Here is a 15920-nt window from a genome sequence, read left to right on the forward strand (position 1 = left end):
GCCCCATTATTGGTGTCAGTGGGAAGAAGCGTACCCCATTGTTTGTGTCAATGGAAAGAATTGTGGCCCCTTGTTGGTATCACTGGGAGTAATAGTGCCCCAAGGGCCAGATATTGGCAGGCACACCCCGCATCAGGCTCCCTGGCCTAGGCGATCAGAAGTGGAAGTTCTTCTCCTCACAGTCTTCTGGGACACGTGGCCAGTCCCAGAAGACTACGGGATCATTCACACTGCACAGTGTGGCTTGTACATGAGCAGTTGTAGTGTAGCTGCTGACGTAATTTTTACACAGGAGACTGGAGCTCCTCTTTAATATAGTGACAGAGACTGCACAACTACTGTACAGCATTAAACAGGAAGCAGAGCCTGCATAAGTAATTAATAAAAATGATTGTCCCCCACATACATGTATATTTACTAACTACACAAGGTTTTCATGATTAAATATCTCCAAAAGAAAGCTCAATTTTTGTGAAAAAAATATACAAATTTAATTTGGGTACAGTGTTACGTGACCACATAATTGTCATTCAAAGTGTGACAGCACTGAAAATTGCCTTGGGCAGGAAGGGGGTGAAAGTATCCAGTAGGCAAGTGGATAAATCTGCTTCTCATTTCAGAGGCATTGGCAAGTCAAAGTCTTACTGAGTGTATTAAACAAAGATGATGCTTCTTTATTTCTGATGACTTTACAGTAATATGTAAGTGCATAGGAAATCGGGACTTCGATTTTAAAGCTGAACCCCAAGCAAACTGCTAAATACAGAAGTTGAAAAACAGAGAGCAGTTTTAGAGGGAATCCTCTCCACTCCCCAGAATTAGACAGGCCATACACTGAGTGAAGTTCTTTTCTGCATTTACAGGTTGCATCGTAGGGAAGCCGTCTCCGCTGGGAGAAGACCGTGATTAATCGCTAGAGAATCTGGCAGGCTGGTTGTACCCAAGTTGATTAACTTGGTACATTCAGCCTGCCCATTAACGGTTTGAATCTCGGACGATTCCTGCTGAACCGCTTAAGATTCAAACTTTTTTTATGGCTGTCCTTAGGCTGGGTTCACATATGTGTGGCTGCAAATTGCAGTCTGGGGTCCAGTGCAAATTTTAGCTTGAATTCACACCTGAACCAGACCCAAAAAATGCACAGGATTTATTTTTTTTTTTTTAACTGCACCACGGCCATGCCGGACATGTGTGAACGCATCCAATTCATACATATGTGAACCCAGACTGGTTCTGCTCTCTGGCAGAGCTGTTTAAGACTGATTACCTGACTTTGCTCTCTTTCAGGTTCGCAATGCAGATAGGTCACCTCTCCGCCCCCAGCCTACAACTGGACAGTGAAGAAGTAGAGGCAAACTGATAGTGATCCTTTCCGCTTCTGTCAACATCTGTATGTGCAGTACAGCTGAATGGCTTCTTGGCTGCCCTGTGCTGCTGTACAGGGTATTGCAAGAGGCTGAATTCAGTTTTGGCACATTACAATAGATGCATTTAAAAATAAATGAAATAATTAACATTTACATTTATTGGCATTTTTTTTTTTAGATTTGCCTGGAGTTCAGCTTTAGGGTTGCTGATTTTTTGTTATCATCACAAAATCCTCTTTTGTATCCTCAAGTACTTTAAACAAAGTCTCATTGACCTGAACCATGTCTGGTAGAGAAGGAGCTTGGTAATGATTTTCTTCTGGTTGGAGGTCAGTGATTCTCAGGCACTGTCTCATTGTTCCTTCAGGTGGAATGTACATAGAGCTCGGAGGCTCTCGAAGTCGATGCAAGTTGTCAACATCTACACATTCTGCCCCTTTGCCGGTTGTGGCATTGAGCGTGGAGAAGCCCGAAGAAAACGAGGCCGAACCCGCGACTTCTTCCATGGCCTCTCTGCTCTGTAGACATGTCCATTTTGGATCCCTAGGGCAAAACTGACTACTGTAAGAAAACTCTTTTGGATCTGGTGGTAATGTTTCTTCGACAGGGTAGGCCATCTCATCAGCCGTTTTCCCCATCTTCAGTTTGATCACCAACCTTTCCGACTGAGTTTGTTGATTTGGCACATTCATTTCCACGGGAGACACATTGATGTCAAGAGGCTTCTTGGAGTCCAGTGTGTTGTGGCCAATAAAAGTTGGCCCTGAGTCAGTGGTCTCAACTGGTACACTGTACACCATATCTCCGGCCTTATACAAATCTGGCTCAAGTTCATTACTGGAGGATTCCGGGATACCGGATTTGGAAAACTTTGGTTTTTCAAACAGCTCATCAGATATCTCTTCTTTTAACCCCCGAGGGTTTATATAGGTTTTTCTGTTTTGTAAAGGCACGAGAGGTTGTTGGGCCAAGTTTAGATCACTGTATTTAGTCAGGAACTCATCACTGTCCAAGTGCCTGCTACAAAAGTAGTTGGAATCCACAGTGGAATCATCCTGCCTGCGATGCTGAGATGTAGGTAGGCCAAAACCAGTGGCAGACTTTTTGGAGTCCTTTCTGTGGATATTCTTAAATATTTTGGTCTGCACATTTAAATTGTTTGTGTCATTGGTGTTCTCAGGGTTGGCAATATGGCCGTTACGTTTCCTACATTGTTCGGTATTTTCTTTTTCATTCTTAATCTCTAAATTGAGTTCACTGAACAGAAGATCTGCACAGTCTGACCTATTCTCCTTGATCAGACAAAGCAGTTTTTCACAGTGAAGTCTTGCAAGGTATAGTTCAAAGGCAGTAAGTTTGGCTTCCTCTATATTAATCGTCCCTCCAATTATATACTCAGTTTCTGTGACTACGGAGTATCCCACTTGCTGAAGGATCTGTCTTACGATCTTCTCTGGAATGACGGGTTCAACAAAGTAGACAAAATTACCTGTAAATTTCTGCACAAAAGAAAAAGAAATAGATTCAGTTTAGGTTAAAACTTTTTTTATGTGCACCTGGGAGAAAAGAATTTAATGTAAGACATAGCAGGGAATGCATTGGGACCAATTCACTTAAAGTTGAACTCCAGACAGATATAAAATATACAGGAATGCAGCTCTGTATTCATTACTACATGTAACAAAAGCAGAAAAAAAAAGAAAAAAAAAAAAAAAGAAAATAAAAACTTGACACTTCAGCGCTCAGAGAAGCTTCCCATAGAGCAGGCATCACTCAGTTCCGGCCCCAGTAGCCATACTACCCAGACCGCAGCCTCGCCAAATAGTTGCCTGTGTGTCCCACTCCTCTCCCCGCCGCTGGCTCGCCTGCCATTCGAATGGCAGGCGAGCCAGCGGCGGGGAGAGGAGTGGGACACACAGGCAACTATTTGGCGAGGCTGCGGTCTGGGTAGTATGGCTACTGGGGCCGGAACTGAGTGATGCCTGCTCTATGGGAAGCTTCTCGTACAGGTTTGTCCGTCCCTTCGGTATCGGATCACTGCACTGCCCCCGCCCTCCGCCTGTCTTATTTACACAAGATGAGATGCGCGGACGCTCTGCACAAAGGGCAGGACTTTTTAAGTTAAGAAGCGGGCGATTGGCTGCCAAGCAGTGGGGTGGTCCCAGCAAACAAATCACTCACCTTTAACTTGAAAAGTCCCGCCTGTTATCCACAGTATGTCTTCTATGATGTGATCATTCTTCAATAATGATCTGGATGCATTTGGTGATCTGTGGTGTGCTGGTGAATATGTGCAGTTCAAAAACAAAGTGACTGGTCGTTGGGAGAATGGTCATTGCTCTGAAGAAGGGGGGCAATCCCCCAAAACGTGTCAGTTAATTCCACCATTCACGTGTCCCATGAGGTTGGAGATCAAATGCGCATATTCACCAGCACACCACGGATCACCAAATACATCCATATCTTTATTGAAGAATGATCACATCATAGAAGACATATCCTGGAAATTGTGCGATGGGAATATTGATACTACCATGAGGTTGGAAGGCGGACTGCTGGACTCTATATCTTGATACACTACCATTCTATTTCCACTTGCTGACTGGGCCATAGCCAAAAGACGGCTACAGCGCGGTCGGGTTTTTCTGGGTGGACGTCCAGAATCTTGCTCTCGCGCACCCCCCACAAACACCCGTGATCGCAGGGTCCGGAAGACCCGGTGCATCACGGTAAACGGACGCCGCTAGCAGTCGTTTACCACGTGATCGCTTCCTCAAATAACTTGTAAACAAACCAGCATCATGACGCCGGTTCCTCCCTCTCCTCTATGTACCAATTGGTACAGAGCGAGGGGAGAGATTGCAGCAGTGCCATGGGCTGGAGGTGTAGAGCCCACAGCGCTGCTCAGTGACAATCTGCAGTACTCTGCCCATACTGGCCAATAATCTGCCAATACTCTGCAACACTGTGCAATACTCTGCCAAGAAATTTTAACAGAAACTAGGACTTTTTATTTATTTTTACCAAATTTTCAGTCTTTGATTCATAGCGCAAAAAATAAAAAACCCAGCGCTGATTAAATACCACCAAAAGAAAGCTCTATTTGTTTGAAAATAAGGACAAACATTTCATATAGGTACAGTGTTGCATGACTGAGTAATTGTCATTCAAAGTGTGAGAGCACCAAAAGTTTAAAATTGGTCTGGTTAGGAAGGGGGTTTAAGTGCCAAGTGGTTAATAAAGTGCTTAAGATAATGCACTAGATCAGGGTTAGGCAACCTCGGCCCTCCAGCTGTGGTGAAACTACAAATCCCATCATGCCTCTAAGCCCTTGTACACACGGTCGGACATTCCGAAGGACAATGTTGTTGGATAATCCGACAGTGTGTGGGCTCCATCGGACTGTTTCCGTCGGAGTATCAGATCAAATTCCTAGACCAAAGCTATTGCCTGAACGTAGTCCCATTGTAACGAAATAACGTCATCACGTTAAGTACGATCGGATTTTCTGACAACTTTGTCCGACTGTGTGTATGCAACAGTTTCAGACAAAATCCGACGGATTTGGTTGTCGGAATGTCCGACTGTGTGTACAAGGGCTAGGAGTCATGCCTGTGCTTGTCAGGGTCTTGCAATGTCTCATGGGACTTGTAGTTTCAAAACAGCTGGAGGGCCGAGGTTGCCTACCGCTGCACTAGGGGTTTGCACCCTTCTGTTTTTTGTCATTATTACATCATTAAAGTGGGAGCAAACAACTTTGGTTTATTTTTATCTATAGTTAAGTCTATAAGGCTTACCTGTAAGTACAGTGAATATCTCCTAAACGTGCAAATGAGCACGCAGAAAGTTATCAATTACGTTCTTCCCAGCCATCTATGCGAAGACTACAAAACACCTTCCCCCATGTTGTGGAGAAGAGGGTAAGGGTCCTGTAGTCTTGTAATAGTGTGGCAAGGCTGCTCCTCCAGACATACATTACGGTAAGTGAGCATAGTCTTCCTATGACCAGATGTGTGTAACTGGAGGAGGGAGGGCGCGAGCACGCACGAGTGCCCCCATAGCAAGCAGCTTGCTATGGGGGTGGGGGAGCCAGGAGGGCTGATAGGAGACCAGAGAAAGAAGGATTGGGGAGGCTCTCTACAAAACCATTGCACAGAGAAGATCGGTATACCAGGTTTGTAATTGAAAACAAAATAATTACCTTTAGTATTACTTTAAGGCATAACTCCAGCCATGGAGAAAGAAAACAAGGGTTAGGGCCAGGGAGATTTGCATTTACTTCTTCCTGTGTCACACGAACAGGAATTTCCTCCAACAGGAACACAACAATAAAAAGCCAATAATTAGTAGGGTGAAGATGGGTCGGAACCTTTGCCGGGTTTTGTTGCTGTTAAGATTCTATTAATCTGGTTATGCTACCATGACAGCAAATGAAGGGAAAGGTTTCCACGCCTTACCAGAATTTCCTATTAAAACAGGAAGCGTTCCGTGTATCTGCTGATCCTTATATCCACATCTGTTTGACTTACACTGACTAAGTGAATTGCAGTGAGTCACAGAAGGCACTACTCCTTATCTCGGTTCAGCGATGACATCACCGCTTTTCACAATTGTATGTTAAGCCTTTTGCAAAACGTCATTACAGATAAGGCATCGGATGACATAAATAAGAACATTACTAATGATGAGATGACATTATAGGTGGTACTATACACTACAAATCACATGCCACCTGACACTTGTTTATTTTTTTTGTAATTTTTTTTTTTTTGGCGAGGAAGCATATCTAAGGATTATTCTGGTAAAGTGTCCCAGGAGAAAGAAGTACTTCTCCAAAGTGAGCATTATGATAGATACTTATTCTGGGGCTGTGTATTGCCGTGTATGAACTGCTACACTGGTGGCATAGGGCCTCTGATTAGGCAGAACATCCAGCCCCTCTACACTGGGCCCGGGCTCCATCAGTTCAAATAGGGGGGCCTAGGCACCTGCTGAGCAGGAGGGCCAGCTGTACTACATTACTGCAGACACTGATCCTCATCTGCCTTCCCCTGCAGCGCTGTCAGCTTCTCTTCTGCTCCCTCCAGCTGTGCTGCAGAGGGATCAATTCTAGGATCCGTACCCCCCTGCTTTCCAGGGCCCCCTGTGCACCCCGTTTCCCCACAGCTTGGCCAGCTTTTCTGTTATTTACAATCACTTCAACCTGTGGCCCTCCAGCTGTTGTGGAACTCCAAGTCCCAGCATGCCTCTGTCTTTGGGAGGAACCGTCAGCCTTGCAATGCCTCATGGGACTTCTTGTTCAACAGCTGGAGGGCCACAGGCTGAGCACCCATAGGTGATGCAAGTATAATTGGGAGCGGGCACGTCAAAACTGGCTCTCAATCACATGATCGTAGCGATAGCCAGTGATTGGCTCTCACAGTAACTGTACACCCTGTACTATTTCTCCTACTGAATGAAAAAAAAAAAAAAAAAAAAAAAAAGATATATTGTATAACTTTCTCCCTGTTAGTTCCGGTTCACACTACAGCGACTTGGGATCCAACTTGTCAGACCTAATCGCTGGACACAAGAAATTCCATTGAAGTGAATGAGAGCCGTCTTAATGTACACTACTAAAGTCACTCCGATTTCAGAAAAGGTTCCTGTACTATCGCAAGACTTCTAGCCGACTTGTACCCATAGATTTCAATGGAAGTTGCCTCCAAGTCGGATCCTTATCCTAATTGATGTGATTTGGATCCAACATTAGAAGAAGATTACTCAGGAATTCCCTGAAGTTGCCTCGAATTTGCCTGGCAAAGTCGTGCGGACTTTCAGGTCGCTGTAGTGTGAACCGGCACTTAGAGGAGAAGATCTAAGCCAAAAAAATTAACAAAATAGATCAAACCATGATTTTGCTATGTCAGGGGCAAAGAGTATGCCCAGGGCCAGTGTGTTAGGTTAAAAAAAAGCGCAGTACAGGTGGTCCCCTAGTTACAAACGACTCCTACTTACAAGCGGAGGGAGACAACAGGAAGCGAGAGGAAATCTACCCATCCAATTGTCAATGGGCCAGAAAGCGAGGTGAAATATTCTGAACAGGGGCACAGACAGCAAAACAAATGTTACAGGGGTGTTAACCCTTCCCTAGGTTATCAAAAAAGCTTAAAAAAATAAATGTTTCTTTCGGCTGGAACTACACTGTACCTGTTCTGACAAACAGATTCAACTTAAGAACAAACCTACAGTCCCTATCTTGTTTGTAACCCGGGGACCACCTGTATTGTTTCTGGGCCCTGCTACAGGAACAAAAATCAAATAATATATACACGTAGTATTGCTGCCATTGTCAGGAAAAATAGTTTTGGGTTGTTTTTAGCGCTTGCAGTTTACAACTCTCCATGCTGCTAGATCCTGTTTTCTCAGTGCTGCTCTCCTGAAAGTTCAGCCTTTACATGAAAGCGTTAACAGTTTACAGTTAAGACTGGAGTCAGTCTGTTAGCTTGGATAAGGAAGGGAGGAAGGAAGGAAGGAAGGAAGGGAGGAAGGGCGGAAGGGAGGGAGGGAGGGAGGAAGGAAGGAAGGAAGGAAGGGAGGAAGGAAGGGAGGAAGGAAGGGAGGAAGGAAGGGAGGAAGGAAGGGAGGAAGGAAGGGAGGAAGGAAGGGAGGAAGGAAGGGAGGAAGGAAGGGAGGAAGGAAGGGAGGAAGGAAGGGAGGAAGGAAGGGAGGAAGGAAGGGAGGAAGGAAGGGAGGAAGGAAGGGAGGAAGGAAGGGAGGAAGGAAGGGAGGAAGGGTGGAAGGGAGGAAGGGTGGAAGGGTGGAAGGGAGGAAGGGCGGGTGGGAGGAAGGGCGGGCAATGGGGCAGCACTGTAATACCGCCAGCAAAACGCTGCTATTGCGGCGTATTGCTGGCGGTTTAAACCCTTTCTCGGACACCAACGGGGGATAAAAGCTAACGGCCGAAATGCAGCGTTTTACCTCCAACACTATGAGCGGGGTGGTGTGAAAGGGGTCTAAACAGGAAACCTGTGGTGCAGCAGTTGTAGCAGGAGATTGCTGCTTTAGGTTTACACCAACACAGTTTGCTTTTGATCATTTTTGCACATGCGATTTTAGTTAAAACTTGCGTCTAATTTTTTATGCTTTGGCATAAGCACTGTTCTGCATTTAAAAAAGGTCCCTGACCCTTTCCGAAAACACAGCGGCTGAAAAAAAGCATAGATGTGAATGTGTCCTGTAGAAAACCATGTTAAATAGACTGTAGTGAAATTCTGCAAAAAAAAAAAAAAAAAAAACCATTAGGTGTGAACCAGAACTAAAAACAGCAGGAGCAAAAGTTCCTGATCAATCAGACAGTGATCATTAGATATGGGGGGGGGATTTGTCTTCTAAATTTCAGCTTTTTTTTTTCCTTTTCTTTTCAGCGGGTGAACCTTCCTGTAACGTCCTGTCCTAGGGTGACAACGCTCAGTCACTGTACTGATTATCTGAGGCAATGCTGTCACCCTAGGAAAGGAAGTGTGTTAGGACTACATAAAGCCCCTCCTCTCCATATCTCCATGAAATAAGAACAGGGGAGAGTTGTGTAGTCCACAGGACTGATAACATTATTTAGGATGTCAGTTCAGAGTTGTTATCTCACTGCTGGAAATTAGGAGGGTTGAAGTGACTGGATTTCTGGTAGGATCAACTGCTAGTTTTTGTCCTTATAGAACAGATACAACAAAACACTTTCTCTGGTTTATTTAACAAACTAAAAATGGAGCAAAATGAGAAGTTCATTGTTAGAGATTCCATACATTAAAGAGGAACTTCACTCCCCCGTGTTCATTTGTTTTTAAAGTAGTATTAAACTCAAAACACCCACTTGTTATATTGCAGCTTAGCAATTCTTAGATGTAATGGCTGCATTTGTTTTCTTTCTTTCTTCATCTGGTGATCTGGCCAGTAAGTATGTGGTTTTATAAAAGCTCTCCAGCAGAATGCATCAGTTTACAGGGATGAGAAAAACAACTTAAAACGGAGGTCCACCCTAAAGTGGACCTTCCGCTCATCGGAACCCTCCCCCCCTCCGGCACCACAATTGGCACCTTTCAGGGGGGTGCAGATACCTGTGCAGTACAGGTATCTGCACCCACTTCCGGGATAGCTCTCTGCGGAAAGGGGCGTAGATTACGCCCCTTTCCGCAAGTGCCCGTCCCTTTCCGCAAGTGCCCCGCTGCCTGCTGGGAAAACACACAGATCCCAGAGGCAGCGGGGACCGTCCTTATTGTGCAGCGCGGCTCGCGCATGTGCAGTAGGGAACCGGGAAATGAAGCCGAAAGGCTCCATTTCCTGATTCCCATACCCAAGATGGCAGCGGCAGCACCCGAGAGACGATCTACAGATCGGCTTCGGGTGCCGACATCGCGGGCACGCTGGACAGGTAAGTGTCACTATTTTAAAAGTCAGCAGCTGCAGTATTTGTAGCTGCTGGCTTTAAAAAAAAAAAAAAAAAAAAAAAAAAAGGAGTCCCGGCGGACTCCCGCTTTAACACTGGCAGGGGTGATGATGATCAGCTTTTATTTATGCAAAACCTTTATCCCAAAAGGGAAAAAAAAAAACACTTGCTGTAACCAATTAAAAAAAAAAAAAAAAAAAAAAGGGAGTAAGGGCCCTGTCAGTGTCCATACAGGTCTATGGAACGACAGATGTGAGTGGCAATATGTCCGCTGACATCCGACCCGGTCCGCTAAAGTGTGACGGATGGAAACCCTATTTTTCCATCCATCTGGCGGATCGGATGAAAATGGACTCTACGGCCCGTCTTCATCCGATCCCCCATAGGGGAGGGCGACGCTCGGTGTGCAGAGACCGATCTGTCATCTGCCTGCTCAGCGGAGATCGACGGAGCGATCCCTGCTGAGCAAAGCGGAGCCCATACATGTCCGTGTGAAAGGGCCCTAAGGGTTCTTTCATATAGAATACAGTTGGGATTTGTTTTGAACTTCACTCCAACTGCATAGACAGCCCATAATCAAGATAATCTTATGGGCATAGTTCACATCATTTCAGTGCAGATGAAAAAACAAAAAAAAAACATGTTGCAGTTTTTCACACTGCAAATGCAGAGAACACCCTCCAAACACACCGCGCCCCAGTAAGCCAAGCCTAAAAACGTATAGAAAAAAGCACTGCAAACGCAGCGCAAAACGCACTCAAGCACACGTCAAATGTCCGGTGCTTCAAATGCATGTAAACATGCAGTCAAAAACACAGTTAGTTGCTATATTTAAACCTGCTAGTACTTCTAACATTCCCTTCACCCCCAGACTGACAATGCTGCTGTGCCTCCTGTGCTCCATCCAGAGTGGAAGCACTTGAATATATGAGGCTACATAGTTAGGTTGAAAAAAAAAAAAAAGGATACAAGTCCATCTAGTTCAGTGCTAGATGGTGTGTTACTTGCCAGATCACCAGTTGAAAAAAAAAAAAGGGGGAGATAAAAAGCCTAAGGGCCCGTTCACACCAGATGCAGTTCTGTTCAATTCTGTGTGCTTTTTTTTCTGCACAGCGTTTTCCATGTATTCCAATGGCTCTAGTTCACACCATGCAGTCAGTTTCTGGTCAGTTTCCGGTTGGGTTCTGGTGCAGAAACTGACTGTAAATGACTGTATTGGTGCAGAAAAAAAAAAAAAAAAAACGGAACTGCATCTGGTGTGAACTGGCCCAAAAAAAAAAAAAGACCCTTTTTGAGGTACCCCATCCGTCTGTTTATGGCGGACAGAATGGGATTGGATGGAGTTGAGTGTCAGCGAACATGTGACCACTGACATCCATCACTCTTTAGAGGAGACTGGAGTTTCCAATCAGGTCCGCCCAAAAAACTGACAGGTGGACCTGGTCGGATCACCAGTGTGAAAGGGGCCTAAAGCATCCAAAAAAACAAACAAACAAAAAAAAAACCCAAACCCTTTTTGTTGTCAGTAGCAACTAGCATCCTAGTCTGAATCCAGAAGCTGATTGGTTGCCATGGGCAACAAGAAATGTTCCACCCATCAGCCATGTATAAAAAAAGCAAGCTCCTTTCTTATTGCCTGCAGCAATCAACATACTTGCTGGTTTCTTGGGGCAACAAGCATTACTGGCACTCATCAGACTTTCGTATTGCCTTTAGCAACCAGCATCGTTTTAATCTCTGGTAGCTGGGTGCCGGACATTTCCTGCAGTCTGAGGCAACCAATAAGCTACCAGAGATTAAAACAATGCTGGCTGGTTGCTCAGGGTAACGAGAGAGTGACTTGCTGGCATACGTTAGATGCATGCCGTTTGCTGGGTGGAACAATTCTTGTTGCAACCAATCAGCTTCCAGGGTGGAACAAAGATGCTGGTTGCTATTGACAACAAGGGGGCTTGCTGGCACACTTTTCATACGTGGTGATTGGGTGCTTCAGACAGCAGGAAATGTTGTGCACCTATCACCATGTATGAAAAGTGTGCCAGCAAGCCCCCCTGCTTGTTGTCAATAGCAACTAGCATCCTTGTTCCACTCTGGATGCTGATTGGTTGCAACGGGCAACAAGAATTGTTCCACCTAGCACCCAAACTATGCCAGCGAGTCACTGTCTTGTTGCCCTTAACAACCAGCCAGCATTAGTTTCATCTCTGGAAGCAGATTGGTTGCGTTGGGTATCAGGAAATATACTGCACCTATTACCATGCATGAAAAGCATGTCAGCAAGCCCCTTTCTCTTTGTCCATAGAAACCAGCCACTCCAGAAGCTGATTGGTTGCTCGGGGGAACAAGAAATGTTCCACCCAGCACTCATCAGCCAATCATGAAGCACAAACTCATTTGCTGATGCCCGTAGCAACCAGCTTTCTTACTCCCTTCTGGAAGCTGATTGGTTGTCACGGGCAACGAGAAATGTCCCTTCCTCTGCTGGCTACCTTCAGGGTCCGGATCTCCTTCCTCCAGGGGTACAGGAACAGGTTGACACAGATGAGCTCCAGCACGGCGAATCCTTTCATCATGTGTGCGATGATGTCAGCCCCGTCCTGCCGCTTCCTCCTCACAAAGTTGTCTTTGATCAGCTGAGTGTAGAGGAGCCCCGGGGCCGACCCGCCCGCCCCTCTCCCGTACAGCACGGCGCTGCCCTCCCGGCTCCCGGCCTCATAGTGGAGGATAAAGTCCTGGAAGAGGCTCCCCTTCATGTCTGCCCAGCCCGGCTTCCCTCTGCCCGACTTCGGCATCAGGAAGTTCCCGACCGAGCCGCTCCCGCCGTCCGATTGGTCGGCTCGGCACACACAGCGTCTCCTATTGGTCGGACGGCGCACGGCGAGGCCTCCTATTGGTCGGAGTGGGTGTCAGGCAGACAGCCTGCTCCGCCCTGAGTTCAGGAAGTCAGGAAGACAAAGTGAAAGCGATGTGAGCCTATCCATTGTAATGTGTACAGGAAGAGAGCAGAGCATCCTCCTCAGGAACACCTGTACATGCCTCCTCAGGAAGATCAATCACTGACTGAATAAATGTGCCCACACCTGTACATCCCTCCTCAGGAGCAACACTCACTGACTGAATAAATGTGCCCACACCTGTACATTCCTCCTCAGGAATACCACTCACTGACTGAATAAATGTGCCCACACCTGTACATCCCTCCTCAGGAACAACACTCACTGACTGAATAAATGTGCCCACACCTGTACATTCCTCCTCAGGAATACCACTCACTGATGGAATAAATGTGCCCACACCTGTACATTCCTCCTCAGGAATACCACTCACTGACGGAATAAATGTGCCCACACCTGTACATCCCTCCTCAGAAACACCACTCACTGGCTTAATAAATGTGCCCACATCTGTACATTCCTCCTCAGGAACACCACTCACTGGCTGAATAAATGTGCCCACACCTGTACATTCCTCCTCAGGAACACCACTCACTGGCTGAATAAATGTGCCCACATCTGTACATTCCTCCTCAGGAATACCACTCACTGACGGAATAAATGTGCCCACACCTGTACATCCCTCCTCAGAAACACCACTCACTGGCTTAATAAATGTGCCCACATCTGTACATTCCTCCTCAGGAACACCACTCACTGGCTGAATAAATGTGCCCACACCTGTACATTCCTCCTCAGGAACACCACTCACTGGCTGAATAAATGTGCCCACACCTGTACATTCCTCCTCAGGAACAACACTCACTGACTGAATAAATGTGCCCACATCTGTACATTCCTCCAAAACTTCACTTCTGCCCATACGTCTTAAAGGGCCATTTTTTTGTTGTAATTTTTTCAAATGACAATTTATTTATTTTTTATTGCATTTAAGTCCAAATATGAGATCTGAGGAATTTTTGACCCCACAGCTCATATTTAAGAGGACATGTCTTGCTTTTTTTCTGTTACAAGGGATGTTTACATTCCTTGTAATAGGAATAAAAGTGACCCAATTAAAAAAAAACTGTTTTAAAATCAGTAAAATAAATAAGAATTCGTTTTTTTTAAACCGCCCTGTTCTGACGAAATCACATGCAGAAGCGAACACATACGTGAGTAGTGCCCGCATATGAAAACGGTGGTCAAACAACACACGCCGCAATCAGTAGAGCGAGAGCAAAAATTCTAGCCCAAGACCTCCTCTGTAACTCAAAACATGCAACCTGTAGAATTTTTTAAACGCCGCCTATGGAGATTTTTAATGGTAAAAGTTTGACGCCATTCCAGTAGTGGGCGCAATTTTGAAGCTTGACATGTTGGGTGTCAATTTACTCGGCGTAACTTTATCTTTCACATTATAAAAAAAATTGGCCTAACTTTACTGTTGTCTTATTTATTCATTCAAAAAAGTGATTTTTTTCCAAAAAAAGCGCGCTTGTAAGACCGCTGCTCAAATATGGTGTGACAAAAAATATTGCAATGACTGTCATGTTATTCTCTAGAATGTTAAAAAAATTTTTAGAATGTTTGGGGGATTCTAAGTAATTTTATAGCAAAAGAAATGTGTTTTTAACTTCTAACTTCCAGTCTAAACCGCTGGCTACAAAAGTGAGTACACCCCTAAGTGAAAATATCCAAATTGGGCCCAAAGTGTCAATATATTCATACGAAAATCTGAATTAATTAAGATCAAATCTGTCAATTGAGGGCTTATGGTGTCTGTCGGATGTTCTAAGAAGATATGACGAAGCAGCTAAACGCCACAATCATACATTTCCAGTCTAATGCTCCGCTCACAAGCTATAGTAAAATTCTAATGTTGTAGTCAAACAACATTAGAATTCTTTTATAGCCTATGGGCGGAGCTTTTGACCGTAAGGCTGGGTTCACACTGCTGCGGGGGGAGATCCGGATGTGATTCGCACCGCAAATCACATCCGATCTCCGTAGCGATGCGAGTTCAGCCATACAGATAGTATGGCTGAATTCGCATCGCTCCCGCAGCAAACTCGCACGGGACCCTTTTTTTGGTCCGCAACAGAATCGGATGGCATGGGGGGTTCACACCATGCGATCCGATTCCTGTGCGAGTCGGCAGATCGCACTGCGATATGCGGACGGATCTAGGGGTGTCATTAACATATCATTGACACTCCCAGCCGTCCGCATAGGGCAGTGTGAACTGCCGGCGGGAGTAATGCGATGCGGGAAAACGCTGCAGATTCGCGGCGTTCCCGCATCGCTGTGGTGTGAACCCGGCCTAAATGTCCACTTGTGGTGATCGTATGTTTTTAGCTGCTTCATTGAATCTTCAAACACCAGCTCCGTGACACAGCAGGAGACACCCGCTGTGTGAACCAGGCATTGGTGAGTCTGCATTGAGCACAGACTGAGGGGCTCAGAGAAAGCATTGATGAGCACAGACTGAGGGTCTCAGGATTGATGGGCACAGACTGAGGGGTTCAGAGTCCACATTGATGAGCACAGACTGAGGGGCTCGGGATTGATGGGCACAGACTGAGGGGCTCAGAGTCAGCATTGATGAGCACAGACTGAAGGGTCAGAGTCAGCATTTATGAGCAGAGACTGAGGGTCTCAGGATTGATGGGCACAGACTGAGCCCCTCAGTCCGTGCCCATCAATTCTGACTCTGAGCCCCTCAGGGGCTCAGAGTCAGCATTGATGGGCACAGACTGAGGGGCTCAGAGTCAGCATTGATGGGCATGGACTGAGACCCTCAGTCTGTGCTCATAAATGCGGACTCTGAGCCCCTCAGCCTGTGCCCATCAATTCTGAGACCCTCAGTCTGTGCTCATCAATGTGGACTCTGAGCCCCTCAGTCTGTGCCCATCAATGCTGACTCTGAGGGGGCATCTTTTTTGATTTTGGATAGAATAAGGGAGGGTTATAGCCCCTGTCAGTTTCTTTTTTTACCATCCCTGTCCCATTGCAGAGATTTCCCTTCACTTCCTGCTCCATAGCCAAACAGGAAGTGAAAGGAAATCTATGCAAATGAAAACAAAAAAAAATTGTGGTGAATAAATACCACCAAAATAAAGCTCTATTTGTGTGAACAAAAGAATAAAAATGTAGTTTGGGTACAGTGTTGCATGACCACGCAATTTTCATTCGAAG

At 45.7% G+C, this 15920-nt stretch overlaps 1 protein-coding gene across 1 annotated transcript; it reads right to left on the reverse strand.

Moving 5' to 3' along the window:
• Positions 1-466: 466 nt before the first annotated feature.
• On the reverse strand, positions 467-12608 carry LOC143930191 (uncharacterized). Its single transcript, XM_077454244.1, has 2 exons — positions 12279-12608; positions 467-2866 (listed from the first exon to the last, which is right to left on the reverse strand). Exons 1-2 carry the CDS (start codon positions 12579-12581, stop codon positions 1565-1567), a joined length of 1605 nt encoding a protein of 534 aa, XP_077310370.1. The 5' UTR covers positions 12582-12608; the 3' UTR covers positions 467-1564.
• Between the last annotated feature and the right edge of the window lie 3312 nt (positions 12609-15920).

The sequence above is a fragment of the Lithobates pipiens genome, unplaced genomic scaffold (assembly GCF_037356315.1).
Source record: "Lithobates pipiens isolate NorthernLeopardFrog02 unplaced genomic scaffold, aLitPip1_a1.2 Scaffold_10, whole genome shotgun sequence".
Taxonomy (NCBI): domain Eukaryota; kingdom Metazoa; phylum Chordata; class Amphibia; order Anura; family Ranidae; genus Lithobates; species Lithobates pipiens.